The 15,521-nt window shown below is 46.4% G+C and overlaps 1 protein-coding gene across 2 annotated transcripts; it reads right to left on the bottom strand.

The window, feature by feature from the left end:
* Window positions 1–1,340: 1,340 nt before the first annotated feature.
* Window positions 1,341–11,951, bottom strand: LOC118078602 (interferon-inducible GTPase 5-like). 2 transcript variants are annotated; one of them, XM_060275659.1, is made up of 3 exons: window positions 10,174–11,951; window positions 9,293–9,448; window positions 1,341–3,143 (listed from the first exon to the last, which is right to left on the bottom strand). In XM_060275659.1, the coding sequence occupies exon 3, from the start codon at window positions 3,125–3,127 to the stop codon at window positions 1,970–1,972; it is 1,158 nt and encodes a 385-aa protein (XP_060131642.1). In that variant the 5' UTR covers window positions 3,128–3,143; window positions 9,293–9,448; window positions 10,174–11,951; the 3' UTR covers window positions 1,341–1,969. The 2 variants fall into 2 exon arrangements, with proteins under 2 accessions (XP_060131642.1, XP_060131641.1); XM_060275658.1 differs by having other exon boundaries at window positions 9,293–11,951.
* Window positions 11,952–15,521: the final 3,570 nt, after the last annotated feature.

Raw genomic sequence — 15,521 nt, 5'->3', positions numbered from 1 at the left:
CCATTAGTTCTGTCCTAATCCCATTGTATAGTAGTATTTCACCTCAGCCTTCCCAAAGCTTCTGAAGTTATGCTTCAGAAGTTTTGGACTACAACACCCATCAGTTCTAGCTAGCATGGCCAATGGCCAGGAATGATGGGGAATGAAGTAGAAAACACCTGGAAGGCATCAGTTTGAGGAAGGCTGTAGGATCTTCCAGATGTCCTTTTTATTGAGCATTCATATCTGAGCTCATATTTGGGCATCAGCAAATGTTTTGGGATGGTCCTACTGCTTCGTTTGCAATAGGCACAGGCTCCATAGTTTTCTGCTAAAGCCCTGCAACTTATTGGTTACACAAATGTTCATGGGTGTGTGTGTTGCTCACTTTTGTCACACTACAGTGCAAGAGTGACCTTCCAGATGGCAATAATAACTGAGTGACCTTGGGGAAGTGTTGCAAAACTCTTAATAAAGAGTGGAATGGTATGTGGATGGCCCAGTATAAATCTCCCACTCATACATTATTATTGTGTCAACAGCCACAAAAGACACCAGCCTGGAGGGGAGTCAAGACAATTCACAATATTTTTTATGGAAAACTGATTAGTTAGGGTGGCCATATTTCAAAAGGAGAAAATCCAGACACAAAAATGTCTATCGACATGGGCTGCCATGCATCCGGATTTTCTGGACATTTCTAAAATATTTAGAGTGACCATGCGAAAGCTGCATTGATTACAACACAGATGTCTTGGCAGTGGCAAAGAGATTAATTTAACCAATTAGTTTATTTCATGAAGCCTTATATTGTACACCACTCGATTCTAATAAAACCTCAAAGCAGTTTGCAAAGAGATAAAACAATAAAACCAGGAAACAATTACAGCCATTCTTTAAGATATGCAAGAGTTAAAATACTAAAACAGATTAAAATTTCCTCAATTTTCTATTTAACAAATGTGGAGGCTCCTGTCTAGCTGGATGCCCTCCTTCAGTTTGAGTGTGTATGAGGGAAAGAAAATTCTGAAATAGATGGTGCATGGTACTTGTGATATAGGCAACACACACACACACACACAGGGTGAATGCTGCAGCCTGCATAAATGATAATTTGAGACCATCCTTGCAAGCAGGTTCAAATACGTCACTAGTTTTTTCTAGTCTGAAATCAGATACAGAACAATTCATTAGTGGACAGAAAGAATTATGACTAGTAAAAAGTCCATTTGTCCCAAAGTCTCCTTTTGGTATTGGTCTTAATTCTTATACATTACGTAGAGATACTAATTTTTAAAAAGGAACTGAAGGGGTATTATGCTGGCATTCGGATTATTTCACTTAGGGGTTTTTTTTTAAAAAAAAATGAGAAGCCTAATATTTATTGAATTTTTAAAATAAAAAACTTGATCATCTGGTCATTATTTTTTAAAATATCTTTTGGTGGTGGAAAATGGAAACCTGTATAATTTGTGAGGAGTAGCAGGTACCCACTAAGGAGTTAAGCTGTATACTCTGTGTCACCTAATCACTGGGAAGGGATCATGTTACGGTTCCTACATACTAGAATCTTTCTTTGTTCTGTGTGTTGTAAGTCAGTTTCGATGTATCTCGGAAGAGAGAGAAAGCCATGCTGGCTAACTCTCCCGGTCAGTCTGTATCTATCTGTAAATAAAGTCCAGTAGAGGAGAAATAAACTGTTCTTCGTCAGTTTATTCATGAGCTACTAAGTCACACAAGCTTCTGCTGTGCAACAGGAGAAGGTACTTTGTTGTTTTTTGCCAAGGGCGTGCTGGACTGTCGTGAGTTTGGCAAAGCCCTAATGAGCCATAAATCACTCATTAGGGCAATAAAACTTTCACATAATTCTCCAGATGCTCTATCAAGCACTTAGTCATAATATTCTAGGTTGGCAAGACATGACTTGAGAGTCCACAGAAGCTTGCGCAAACTGCTATCCCTGCAGCCACATCTGTGCATCCATTTGCTGCTAAATGGACTTTTTCCCTTCTGCCTCAAGAGCTTTGGACAGAACCCTCTGGGTGTCATCCGCAGCACCCGATATGCATTTCTGCAGCATGAAGTAGGTGCGAAGAAGTGAAATCCCTCCGGACAGAAGGCAGCCAAAGATGGGGAAATGCTCCCAGCGGTGATATTCATAAGCCATCACTGAGAGTCCCACCAAGTCCGGCAGCACCCATAAAATGGCAGAGAACATTCCCAGGGACTGCATTGCTGCTTTAAGGGCTGTGCTTGTCTTTCCAACACGCTGGGCCAGAGCTGCAAGGGATCGATCGTTCAGGCCAAAGTCTAGGAAGCACCAGGAGTGGAACTTATTAAACAGAAATATGGGAAGAAGGAAAGGAACTGGGCTTCCAATAGCGACCAGCAAACAAAGCCTGCTGGTCCAAATCTTCTCCTTCACAGAGGCTTTCTTTTTCTCTAAGATAGGCAGACAGATGCTAGGGAAGCGGTGCAGAAAGGCTTGCCTCTTCAGCCGCAAGAGATCGTTCTTCAGCGTTTCCTGCAGGAGGGGGAAATCAAAGCGGTCGGCTTCCCAGTTGGAGACGATGAAGACTTGTGGGTCCCTCACTCCTTCTCTTACCAAGCACTCTTTGCAGTCCTCCTGGATGTGCAAGAGGACCTTCTCTTCATTGTAGCTGGATGGCTGTTGCCTCTTGGCGGCCGACAGGTCCAGGTCTGCTTTGGTGCGCACAAAGTAGAAATTCTTGGCCATATCTTGGATCTCATGGACCAGGTCAGAATGGGTGGAGCGGAAGCGTTGGGAGCCGACGATGACGAAGAAATCAAAGTGATTTAAATCAACCTTCTTCTCAAATTTGTCCTTCCCAAAAGTTGGTGTTCCCTTTCCGGGGTGGTCCCAAAGGATCACTTGCGGAAGTGTCGGGTTTGGGTAATCCTTGACTTGCAATGTTGACATCTGTATGCCGGTCTCAGCAGCACGAGGGTCATCAGCATGAAGACCCAACATGGCATTGATGAAGGAGGACTTCCCGGAGCCGGGCTCTCCTACTACGGCAACGTTGAGTGGAGTGCTGTTGAAAAAGTGCAGTGGTTTTGCCAGCACGTGCGACACAGCATCTGCCAATTGGCCCTGAGAAATGGCTACCTCAAAGTCTTCCATCATTGTGGATCTCGGTGCACTGCAGAGAAAGGAAGCAGGAATATGTTAAGCGACCAGCCTAACTAGAGGCATTCATTTATTTAACGAGAGTGGCATGCCCTCTGTAAAATTTCCAGCGTCTGCAATATTATCATTTGCCAAGCACCAAAGCTTTATAGGTAGAAGGTATGAATCCCATCAGATTCCGTAATTCAGAAGTGAGCACAAGGATAAAGTGCCCAAAGGTCATGGGACCAGGGCTGGCGCGTCCATTAAGGCGAACGAGGCAGCTGCCTAGGGCGCCAAAATGGAGGGGGCACTGGCCAGCCTGCCCGCCCCCCGCTGCCACCCCCCCGGTGCTGCCTGGGGCCGCCTCCATTGCGCCTCTCAGCTGTTGAGTGGCTTCCAGAGAGCGGCCTGAAGCCACTCAACAGCTGAGAGGCACAGTGGAGGTGGCCCCAGGCAGCACCGAGGGGTGGCGGCAGCGGGCGGCAGGCAGGCTGGCCGGCACCCCCTCCATTTTGGCGCAAAGTTCTGGAGGCGCGAGCCTGGGGCCACCTTGTGGGAATGTTCAGGAATGTGGATGAGGAGATATTGTTTAATATATCCTATCCCCGCTTGCGCTAGCAAGCACCAAACTTTAGCAGAGTAAAAACTTTCCCTTTTTTCAAAATACACAGCAGAAAAACGTTTGCGCTGGCTTGATTTAAGCCACTAAAATAAAGTGTATTTTCCTGGTATTTTCCCCTTTATCCCTCTTAAAAGAAAAGACACAACACAATGCTCTTAAAAGTATAAAAAATGTTTACTTACAAGCATCTCGAGGTACAGCACACTCAAGAGGTAGACTTGCTTAGTTAAAAGGTAATATATACATTGTGAAGTTCACTTATAAGAAGTGAGACTCCATCTCATCTCTCTCTCTAGGTTGGAGGCCTTGAGAGAGAGACTCACTAAGATGTGTGTAGTCCAAGAGGTCTGGTCCAAGAAAGGGAAATGGCTGTTTCCTCCAGAATTTATCTATCGCCTTTCGCATCTAATTAGCATGTGAAGGAAGAGGAAATTAGGCTTAGTCATGTCCTCCTCCTCAGTCCTCCAAGTGGACTATCTAGGGATTGTTGTGACTTGACTGCACTTAACCCTTTGCATCCCACACACCTCGCCGCACCTCTCAGCTGTTCAGCGGAGGCGGCCCCAGGCTCCCGCTCCCTGCGCGAAGCTCCAGAGGCTCGCGCTCCCCACGCGCGCCTACAGAGCTTCGTGCGGGGAGCGGGAGCCTGGGGCTGCCTCCGCTGAGTTCAGTGCAGTTTCTGCGCCCCTGATGGCCAGGCGCCCTGGCGCCTTGCGCCACCCAGCCCGGGCCTAGGGACAGCCCTGGAGGCGCCCTCTCTGCTCTTTCGCTCGAGTCGGGCCCACCCCTCCAGCAGCTAGCATGCCGAGATCGGACTCCAGAGGTAGCAGGGGAAGGCCGTGTCAGAAACAGGGAAGGCCGCTAGCTGACAAGGTAAAGAGACTGCTTTTTACCCCTTCCCCTCACCAACAACCAAGGAACTCTCTTTTTATTTTTTTTCTATTTTTATTATTTATTTATTTTATTCCACTTTTATTTTTTCTTAACAAATGTCAACAACTCTGGGAAATGGGGGAGGGGGCACCAGAAGGTGATCTCTCCTAGGGCACAAAAAACCCTAGCACCGGCCCTGCATGGGACGTCAGGAGCTGGAGTCTGTGAGCAATGAAACACCTGTTGTCAGTGAAGTTAACTCTTTACTCAAAGAAAACCAAACAGGCCGCGTGAACACAGCAACTCTTCCCAGGATCTCTTGCCCCAATGAAGCACTTGTGAGGACTGAAGGTCCCCACCTTTCCCCGCTCTCAAGACTCCTTCTTCCCCAGCAACCTGAGGTTCTTTCGTCTTGTCTCTCATTGCTCTGCCCTCTTCGTGTTCTGGGAGACCAGGGGGGAGGGAAACTGGTAACACTACAAGGGGGAGATTCCCTGGCTTCTTCAGCAACCTGCCTCTACTCTTCCTCTTGATCCCTCTTCCACTTCTGCCTCTGATTCTGGACTGTTCTCTGCCACAGACTCTTCCTGCTCACTATACTCCATTGCCTCTTCAGCTTCTGACATCTCCTCCTCCTCCCAGTCTGCTCTCTCTTCTCCCTCTGACCACTCATCTTCCTCCCACCACCAATCCCCTGGCTCTGAGACTTCTTCCCTTGTGGGTTCCCCAACTGGGGCAGAGTCCTCAACAGGAGCAGAGTCCAAGAGCCCTGAATATAGAGAGGGACATGAGGAAGGGGACTCCCAGCATTTTAAGAAGCTGCACTTCCTGATTTTTTATTTATTTATTTTTTAGTTTGGGGAGGGAAGCTGCGCCCATTACATTGATGATTAAACCTTCCATGTTTTTAGAAAGATGCAAGGAAGAGGTACCAGCCTGAAGGTGCAGAAGAGGAGGGTCTGGTCAAAGTGAAGGAGGGGTTGAGGCAGTTTTATTTAAGTGTGCTTTAAGAGTGCATCCTACCTTAGACAATGTATGCAAATTCTGCTCCTGCTTGTCATTTAAGTCAGAGGTTTGTTTTCAACCATTTTGAGTCCACAGCTCCTTTGACCAAGTACCTTCTTTCTGTGGCACCCCTGCCCTCAAGAGAGGTTCCTCCTCACATTGCCCCACAGGGGCCTGGGAATTGTGTGTCCATTCCCAACAGCAAGGGCTGGTGGTCTGGCTGGCTGGACTCCCTTGCCCACTTGCTTACTCTGAGGCCCTGCTTCAGCTCCTGGAAACCAGTCCCCGTCCCCCCGCCAGCCCCATAGGCACCATTTGCCTGGGGAGCTTGTAGCCAGGGCTGCTGCAACAAACAGCTGCACAAGCCTTTGGGGGGCAGAGATGCGAGAGGGCATCAGAGGAAGGAGGGGAGGAAAGAGGGACAGAGGCCAGTGTTGCCCACAGCATCCCTGATCAAGGCCCCCCAGGTGCCACAGCACATTGGTTGGAAACCACTGATTTAAGTAATTAATAACCATATATGCCTTATGTGCCTAAATTCCCCACCCACTTCCCCCAAGCTGCACATTATCAGCTTTCCAACGAAATGGTTTCTCTTCTCAGATTGGGGAAAGCCTCCCCGTCCTTCTCCCCAACCTGTGGGAGGACCAGACACAAATTCCTCGCCTCTTGACGCCTCAGCAAAGCTTTATTATTTTTTCCCATTTTCTCTTCCCCCCCCTCCGAAGTTTTTTTTTTTGGGGGGGGTGGGGTGAGATATTTTTCCTCACACTCCTGTCTGAAAATCACCTGGGATTTCGTGTTGGTGTTGCTGAAAGAGGAAAGGGCGGCGGCGGCGGGGGGGGGAGTTGCATGAGGAAAGTGAGGGGGTCAAAAACCTTCGAAACAAATAAGGGTGTGTGTGAAGCCCAGAGCAGGATCCGGATGGAAAGTTGCCCCGAAGTTGGGTCGTTTCTCCCCCCCCCCATCTTCCCTTCAGGGAGGGAGTGAGGGAGAGAATGGGATGGGAGCTCTTTTCCTTCTGATCCTGGCATCTAAGATGAGGGAAGAGCCGGGAAATGAGCAGGAGGGGCTAATGAATGAAGTTTCTCTCTCTCTGGAGGTGTGTGTTGGGTACGCGGACGAAGAGCAGCCTGGAAGTGAAGGCTGTGTGCACCAGTGGAGAGATCTGGGATCGCCAGTGGGGGGGCAAGGGAGGTGGGCTGAGGGCTGTGGGCTGTGGGTTGTGGGTAGTGTGTGTGTGTGTGTGTGTGTGTGTGTGTGAGAGAGAGAGAGAGAGAGAGAGAGAGAGAGAGACAGGGGCGTAGCCAGGATCAAAACTAGGGGGGGGGCAAGCCATGGTCGTTCAGGGGCGGGGCCAAGGCACAGAAGGGGAGGGGCCACAAAGTGGGCGGGGCTAAAGGGCCAACGGGCCTGATGACATCGTGGCGGTGGCAGCAGCGGCCACCTTGTGCTTCTGGGGCTGGTAGCGTTGGCGGCTACCCTGCTTGGCTGGAGAGGACGGGAGGGTCAGGCAGGCGAGAGGGGGTGGCAGGGCGGGCGAGGGCGAGGCAAGACACGGCCGCAGCCACGACGGCTCCGAGGCGTTGCTGCATATCAGCATAATATTTCAACCATGGTTCAAGCCCCACCTTAGGAAAAAATCCTGCATTGCAGGGGGTTGGACTAGATGACCCTTGTGGTCCCTTCCGACTACAATTCTATGATTCTATTGATATATTACCATAGCATATGCATCATTCTGCTTTCTTGAATTGTCCTACTCCTAGGCATAGCATCCAACTCCTAGAGGCCTAGGTGCCACCCCAAATTACTGGTAAATACCGTATTTGAAAGAGTCATCCCCCCATGTTGATGGGCTTTCTATGTGGGGCTTATCTGCCCCCCCCGGTATTTTATTAAGGATGGAAGAGGGAGGGAAGGAAGGAAGAAATAGAGAGAGGGATAACTCATATTTGTGGGTGCCTCTGGGTGACACTGTGATGCTGGAACTCTGCATGTACAGGAGCCTTGTAAGCAGCTTTCTCTCTGCTTGATTTACAGCAGGCACGTCCAACAGGTAGATTGTGATCTACCAGTAGATCACTGGATGTCTGTGGTAGATCACTGGTAGGTCACTGGCACCCCTAAAAAAAGCTCACCCAAAATTTTCCTCCTCCCTCAAAAAAGTTGAACTATGACCTGAAGCCCTAAACAAAAATGGGCCTCCCTCCCTCCTCAAAGAAGCTCAACAAGTTTGACCTAAACCCAAAAAAACAGGGCTTCCCTTCCTTAAAAAAAAAACTCAACAGCTTTGACCTGAACCCCCCAAAAGGGGGTAGATCACCCCCAGTTTTAAACTCTGAGTAGATCAGAGTCTCTTGGGAGGTGGCCACCCCTGATTTACAGTATACAGATGCAGGAGGAGGGGCAGACTGGAACACCAATGCTTTTTATAAACATCACTGTGTCTGTCAAAGTTACAGCCCCCCCTTTCTTATTCACTTCCTTTTAGCCTTGCAGAGCCACCTTAGTCAAATTGAATCCTCTGAGTCTGCACCCTCATTAAATCACCAATAGAACTCTTAATGCTCCTGAATGCTCATTAACAAGTCCCACTTAAGAACAATAGGGTGAAATGGTCAGCTATCAAACTTGCCTGGGGATATATGCTCCATTGTCTTAACTGCTTAACTACTGGTAGCCACTTTGCTTTATTTATTTGATGTGTTTTTGTTACTGCTGTGTCCCCCCCCCCCAGCAAGCGGAGACTTAGCTGCTGTTGCTAAAGCAAAGCCTTTTCCACTTCAGTTTTTGGAGGGGAAAAGTGCTGGTTATGGTCTGTAAAATACATTAATTATTTTGCTTCTAGGGGGGGGCAGCTGCCCCCTCCTGCCCCCCCTGCCTACGCCCATGGAGAGAGAGAGAATACGATCTCCAACACCTCCGGCTCTGAGACGGGAAAGTTATCATTGTGGAACAAATCAGTATGATATTGTTTGCATGTTCCGTTTAAAACAATCTGTGTATTGTTTTACAACTGAATTACCGGTACATTAAAAAAAAAACCCTGTCAACTCACATCAAAATGTCATTTTCTCTGCTGAAACCTTTTATTAAGAAATAATAAATTAAATACTGGATTTTCTGTGAAAGAATTCATTACAAGGTGACGTGTGTGAGGAATTGAATGCGTGTGGGGGTGGGGGGTGGAGGAGAGACGGAAAGAGCTCATTTGTCCGTGGCTAGGGGGGGGGGCAGGGATGCCAGATCACTTAGCTAAGGCGCTGCCTGCTTCCAAAGAGCTTCCCCCTCCACTCTGCCAAACCCCCAAAAGGGAAAGAGGCAGGAGGCGAGAGAAGCAGGAGGGCAGCCTCGTAGCAGCTGCAGAAGGGGAAGTCGAATGAACACGCGTCACCGCTGAAAAGGGAGACCCGCGTTGATTTCAGAGCAGTTACAGTACTTACAACTCTTATATGGTAGCACCAGCTCTGCTTGCTCCCTGGAGCTTTCATGTTATTTATTCCCTTTGCAGCGGGGAACAAGGGCAGCCTTCTCCAACATCATTATTCATAAGAGTGAAAATAAACGATTCTGCCGCCCCCTGCCTAGCAATGAGCTCAGAGTCTCCTTTAACTTAAACACGCTCAGAAAAAAACAGAAAACACGGAAATCAGCAGAGCACCAGGAGAAATGCTCACCTCCTTTCCTGCTGCCTGTCCGATTTTTATGCAGTAAAGCTCAGTTCCCTCTTCGGAGGCTTTGCTTGCTGGTCTCTGACGCTTTTCTTCCTCCAACTTCGTCCAACTCTCTTTCTCTCGCTCGCTTTTATTCCCTTCTCCCTCCGGGTCGTCGCACTACAAAAAGCAAACAAGAAAGCGAACGTACGCGCGAAGACGATATAAGATTGCAATGAAGAGCGAGAGCCTCATTCCCCGCTAGAGGGAGCTCCAAGCGGGATGCTGCCTGTCCTGGGAAGGTCCCAAAGGACCACTCGTGAAACTTGAAGCATCAGAGATGGTTAATCCTTTTCCTCTGCTGTAGTTGCCTCTGTGCCAGTTTCAGCAACTCCCGCGTTTTCTGCACTTAAGCCCCACATGGCACTGATTTCAAGGGATTGAACTAGATGACCCTTGGGGTCCTTTCCAACTCTACAATTCTATGATTCTGTTACTTCCCTTCTGAGTAATACCCCCCCCCTCACTATATATAAAGGTCTGGTGACTTCTGCTTCAGTGTCTCTGAAGAAGTGTGCATGCTGCAGACTGACAGCAAAGCGTGTGTCTTATCTGACAACCTCAGCTTTAGGGGGACATCATGCAGGGGGGCACGGCACTGCTACCTTCAAGGGTTTCTACCAGACAGACTCGCCTTCCCTTCCCCCAGCTTTTCCTCCAGCTTCCTGCAGCCTTAGGAGCTGGAGCTTTTTGCCACCCGACTCCCTCTCCTTGCAGACCAGGCAGGCAGGTAGCAACTGCATTTGCAAAGCCATCTGAGAAGCATCTACAGTACACAAGGAATTTCTTGTCCCATGCTCTGAGTGCCAACAGTGACAATTTTAATCTGAAATCTTTTGACTCACTGTAAGAGTTCAGAAATGGCCGGCGCTAATAAAATTCCCTGTGGCAGAATGCCCCATCTCTGTGGGTCTTTCAGACTCTGAGATATGATAGCCATCTTCAGATATCTAAAGGGCTTCCACATGCATGCTTGTCTTCTCCTGATCCAGTGGCTAGGAAAGGAGATCTAATTACAAGAAAAGAGAGTCTGACTAATCAGGAAGAACTTTTTGACAGCAAAAGCTGTTCAACAGTGGAACAGACTCCCTCAGAAGGTGACAGACTCTCCTTCATGGGAGGTTTTTAAGCAGAGGTTGGAGGATGGCCAACACAATGTCATTGTATGAAAATGCAAGCCCTCATTTTCTCCCCATTTATTCTGGATTTAGCATTTCCGAGGGGAATCCATACTTTTATATATCTTATTTTTAATAATATAATAACAAAAAAATTTAATGGGTGTGGAAGACGAATGCATAAGAGTCTAATTCTAGATGCACAGGAATGGATGCAATGACATAAATCTGTTGAGTCAGTGGTGGGTTTTATTTATAAGTTATATGGATGGATGGATGGATGGATGGATTGCCCCTTGTCCAGAGGGGCAATCAAAAAAGTATAAAAGTAATGAGTGCTTCCTTGGAGAACATTTCATAACAGCCCTTCAGGGTTATTTGGGAGGTGCCTCATTCCTGCGTGGTGGAAAGTTAAGGAGAACTTTAGCATGGTGCATTTCCTTCAGATGACAGACTAATGGAGGCTCATTGCCTTGTTGTCATTATCTGTTTGCCACACTTACAAGCAGTGGTGTAACTGTGTAAGGACAGAGAGGATGAGATGGTCTCATACTGATAGATGAGGCCTTCTAAAACACCAGGTGGTGAGAGAGGCCATGGTAGGTTGGTAAAAATATTGGAGCAGAAATTGCATCCTGTTTACAAGTTTTCCTCTCCCCTGTCCCCCCTCCCCCCAGAACACAGCTCTGCTCAAACAGCAGATTTCTGATAAAAACTAAATCCAAATGGGGTTGTTATAGTTGCTTCTTTTTGTAAACAATTTCTTGGATTGTGTGTGTGAATGTTCAGGGTGGCAGGAGAGGATATACAGGTATTGTTTATTAATATCCTTTCTCACTTGTGCTAGCAAGTTCCTTTACGTAGCAGAGTTACATTCTCCTTTTTTATGAATTTTATTGATTTTGCATAATAAAGAGAACATAACTCGTACCTACGGGACCGCCTCTCCTGGTATGCCCCGCGGAGGACCTTAAGGTCCACAAACAATAATATTCTGGAGATCCCGAGTCATAAAATGGCTAGATTGGCCTCTACTAGAGCCAGGGCCTTTTCAGTACTGGCCCCAACCTGGTGGAACACTCTTTCCCAGGAGACCAGGGCCCTGCGGGATTTGTCATCTTTCCGCAGGGCCTGCAAGACAGAGCTGTTCCGCCTGGCCTTTGGGTTAGACTCAGCCTGACCCCTGTGTTTTTCTCCCTCATGGCTTGGATTTATGGCCTACTTGAAACGAGGCTGCACTTTAAATTTTAATACTGTATTTTAATCTGTATTTTAACTAATTGTTTTTATGTTTTATTGTGGTTCTGTTGGTGTCAGCCACTTATGGCCTACTTGAAATGAGGCTGCACTTTAAATTTTAATACTGTATTTTAATCTGTATTTTAATTAATTGTTTTTATGTTTTATTGTGGTTCTGTTGGTGTCAGCCGCCCTGAGCCTGGTTTTTGACTGGGGAGGGCGGGGTATAAATAAAAATTTATTATTATTATTATACACATACATAACATATTTTCCACCTTCTCCTACCCCCCATCCAAGAGCCCTCTCCTCCCACAAGAGAGTCCCCTGAAAAGTGGACAATCGAAGGTGATTCATTTTATAATTAAATTCCCCCTCCCTCCCTTCCCCCAGAGCCTCCCCCTGCCACCAAGAGGCTCCAGGGTGACAAGGAGAGAGAAAGGTGGGTAAAAAGAACAAAAAAAAGAACAAAAAAGAGAAGAACAATAAAAATAAAAATAAAAACAAAACACACAACACCAAAAATTTAAACCTTATCTTTTTTCCTAAACATTATCCCTTGGGCTTCCCCAGACCCCCCCCTTATTGATTTTCATTTGCCAAATCAACTTTTTCAGTTCTCATTTTTTACAAACCATATTAATCTCAATTAACTTATACTTATCTATTTAGCTATTTACTCAAATTATCTATTACTTTTTATATTTATATATCTCATTCCATTCCCTCCTTCCCCCTGCACTCCAGAACTCTCCCTGCCACCGAGAGCCTCCAGGATGCAAAAGACAAGCAGGAGATGGTTCTTTTCCAGCTGAATCCCCCCCTCCTCCCAGTCCCCTCCACTCCGGCAGCTCCCCCTGCCACCAAGGGACCCCAGAACGGAGATGACCTGCAGGGGAGGGTAAAGCACCCAGCTATCCCTTCCAATTCACTTTTTTATAGCTATACTAATAATCTCATTTCTATTCTAAAAACCCCCACTTTACTTCACTAATCTACTTTTCTTCCCTTGCCTAAATTTTCTGCAAGAACTTTCATAATTTTATAAATTCTATATCTTATTTTCACATTCCATTTTATATCTTTTCTTTCTAACTTAAGCTCTCTCCCCCCCCCTGTTCACAACTCGTCCCTTCTTGATTCAGCAAGTTACAAAATCCGTAAACCAGTTTCAAAACCATTTTAACCAGCCTTTAAACATGAAACCCTTTTCCATTCACCCCACTCCCTTTCTGCAATATTTTACATGTCCAGATTTTCCATTCCCTCCCTGTTGCTCTTTTCTTATTTGAATGTTCCACTCAATGTAATTGATCTTCTCCCACAGTCTTTGTTCCTTATGGGAATTCTGAAGTCCAAACATAATTCGTGCTCCCCCTTCTATGGGGGCGCCATTTCTCTGACACACTTGCTCAAAAACTTTTTCCTCTTTCTTCTCATTGCAAATCTCCTCCTGATCCGAAAATTGGGGGCACTGTTTCTCTGATACACTTGATTGGAGACTTTTCCCTCTTTCTTCTCATGGCAAACTTCCTCCTGACACGAAAGTTGACGTAGTTCTTGATTTCCATCTATTTCTTCTTTAATCCCTTCATCCGACATTTTTTGTCCCTTGTCCCCTTGGAGAAGTTGTTTCATCTCTCCTAATTGTAAATTGTCTTTGTAGGTTCCAATTGTAAGTTCCCATAAGAGTCTCAGAATTTTTTCTTTGAATCCAGCTGCATGTTGACATTTTTGTACTCCTCTCAAGGACACAGTGTTATTCCAGAGCACAGGAAGGGGTTACATTTCTTCAACCATCGCCATTTTCCCCCCAAACTGGTTACAATATATCCACAAGTTAAAAAAAGAATCAGTTACTTATTTCCAAATTATATTTTTCCGGAGGGAGTTTTCGTAAGTAATTCTTACAGCTCAACTTATCAACATTATTTCAACTCTCCTTCTTTCACAAATCTTGCTGAGTCCGTCAGGGCTGCTGGTTCCAGCGGTGGGAAGAGACTCTCCTCTCTTAATAAATCACCCACTCTCCCCTTAGCCCTTCTACGAAAGGGGATTTCAGTACAGTTCTTGAAGATACATAACACAAAAATTCCAGAATTATCTTGGCATCGGGTATTTTCTTAACTGCTTCTTTCAGCCATCATTAGAAGGAGGTCGGCTTCCGTTTTTTAACCTCTCTTCCTTAAGCAAATTTCCTTAATTTTAATTCCAAAAAGTCCAAATTACTCACAGTTCAATCTTTTGCTGAATTTTCTTAGAAGAATTGGCTGCCTCCACCTTCCAGTCACGCAGCTTCGTGCTCTCAGAGTAGCAATCTCAGCCTGTCCGCCGCGGTTCACCTCCTCGCTCTCGGGGGCTTAAACAAAGCCGATCCGGGGAAGAGAGAGCCCGCACATGGTGCCGCCAGGCAAAATCTGTCCCCAAAAAGCTCGATTTGGGGCTTTTTAGGAGGGTTCGTTTCGCTGGGACTATTCCCTCCACCTCTGAAGCGCCGAGGTACGCTCCGCTGAACGGACCCCCGACTGCTCAAGACGGTCAACCGGAAGCCTACATTCTCCTTTTTAAAATGCACAGCAGATTGCTGGTTGCAGGCTCGCGTGGGCCTCTCACTATTATATAATTCAATCCGTCTCAGATTGAATTGTACGTTCCTGGTGAATTCCCTCGAATCCCTCTTAAAAGAATAAAGACGCGACAATCTTATTCAAAGTCAATAAAAGACGTTTACTCACATCAGTTCACAGTTGGATTCCTGAAGGCAGACTAAGTTACAAATATGTACATGTGGATCTACATGTGGATCTACCCCATATGGGGTAATAATCCCAGTGCTTCTGCTAGCTTAAAGCTAGCAAAGCAGTCCTAGCTAAGAAGCTGGTCAGACGAAGAAGGAAGTCAAAAAGAGAGGGGTGCTGCTGCATGACTTGTCCCTTTCTTACCTGGACAGGTAAGGTCATGCCTACCTTCTATCACATGCAAAAGGAAGGATGCTCCTGCCAGGAGGAACAGGAAGTTTCAACTGGCTGGACCAAACATTCCCTCATTCCCTCATATGTCTTCTCTAGCATTACAAGGAATGTTGTACTTGACTGCTTCTCATGGATCACATCCCACACTGTGCGTGTTCAAAAGGAAGCATAAATCTTTCCAGCCTGAAAGCAGAGGAGAAGCATGCAAAGGAAGTTTTTCCCAACAGTCAAAAGAACTAATTTGTTTAAAGTCTTTGTACCATATCATCATATTTCTCCTGAGTTTTGATGCAACGTGAGCCTCACACTGCTTGCTTTTGCTCTTCATCAGGACCCAGCACAGTCTAGGAAATGATTTACAAGAAGGAGGACCTACAGCAATGCCATTTAGCTTTCGTTTTCTCGGAAAACACCTGTTTGAGCAGAGCTGTGTGTTGGGCATGGGAGGGGGAAGGGAAAACTCATAAATAGGATGTAATTTCTGCTCCAAGATCATAAAAACCTCTTTCAAGGTTATGCAGGATAAAAGTTGCAAATGATCAGCAGCAGAGCATTTAGTAACAAATACATGCCTGTACCAATTTATTAGGCTTTTGTCAGAGATGAGCTCAAAGTACCTTGGTGATTTTAAACTGCATAGGGGTTTTCAGTCTCTGTTTGGGGTCTCCCATCAGAAGTATATATGTGTTAGGATTCCTGCTCCGTGTTTGCAGTATGTCATTCCAAGATCAAAACCAGTGATACATGGTCAATACTGCTGATCTTCAGTGCACAGCTACAACAAGGCACAGCCTATCTGTCAGTTTATGCACATTCCCAGTTCATGGACCTTGACAGTGAAACATGACAGGTCTGAGCATGGGA

This window comes from Zootoca vivipara, chromosome 6, assembly GCF_963506605.1.
Source record: "Zootoca vivipara chromosome 6, rZooViv1.1, whole genome shotgun sequence".
Classification (NCBI taxonomy): domain Eukaryota; kingdom Metazoa; phylum Chordata; class Lepidosauria; order Squamata; family Lacertidae; genus Zootoca; species Zootoca vivipara.
This window is presented reverse-complemented; position numbering and strand designations above follow the sequence as displayed.

Excerpts from the sequence above, each read along its gene's own strand:
- LOC118078602 (XM_060275658.1), bottom strand. The coding sequence starts at position 3,127 with ATGATGGAAGACTTTGAGGTAGCCATTTCTCAGGGCCAATTGGCAGAT.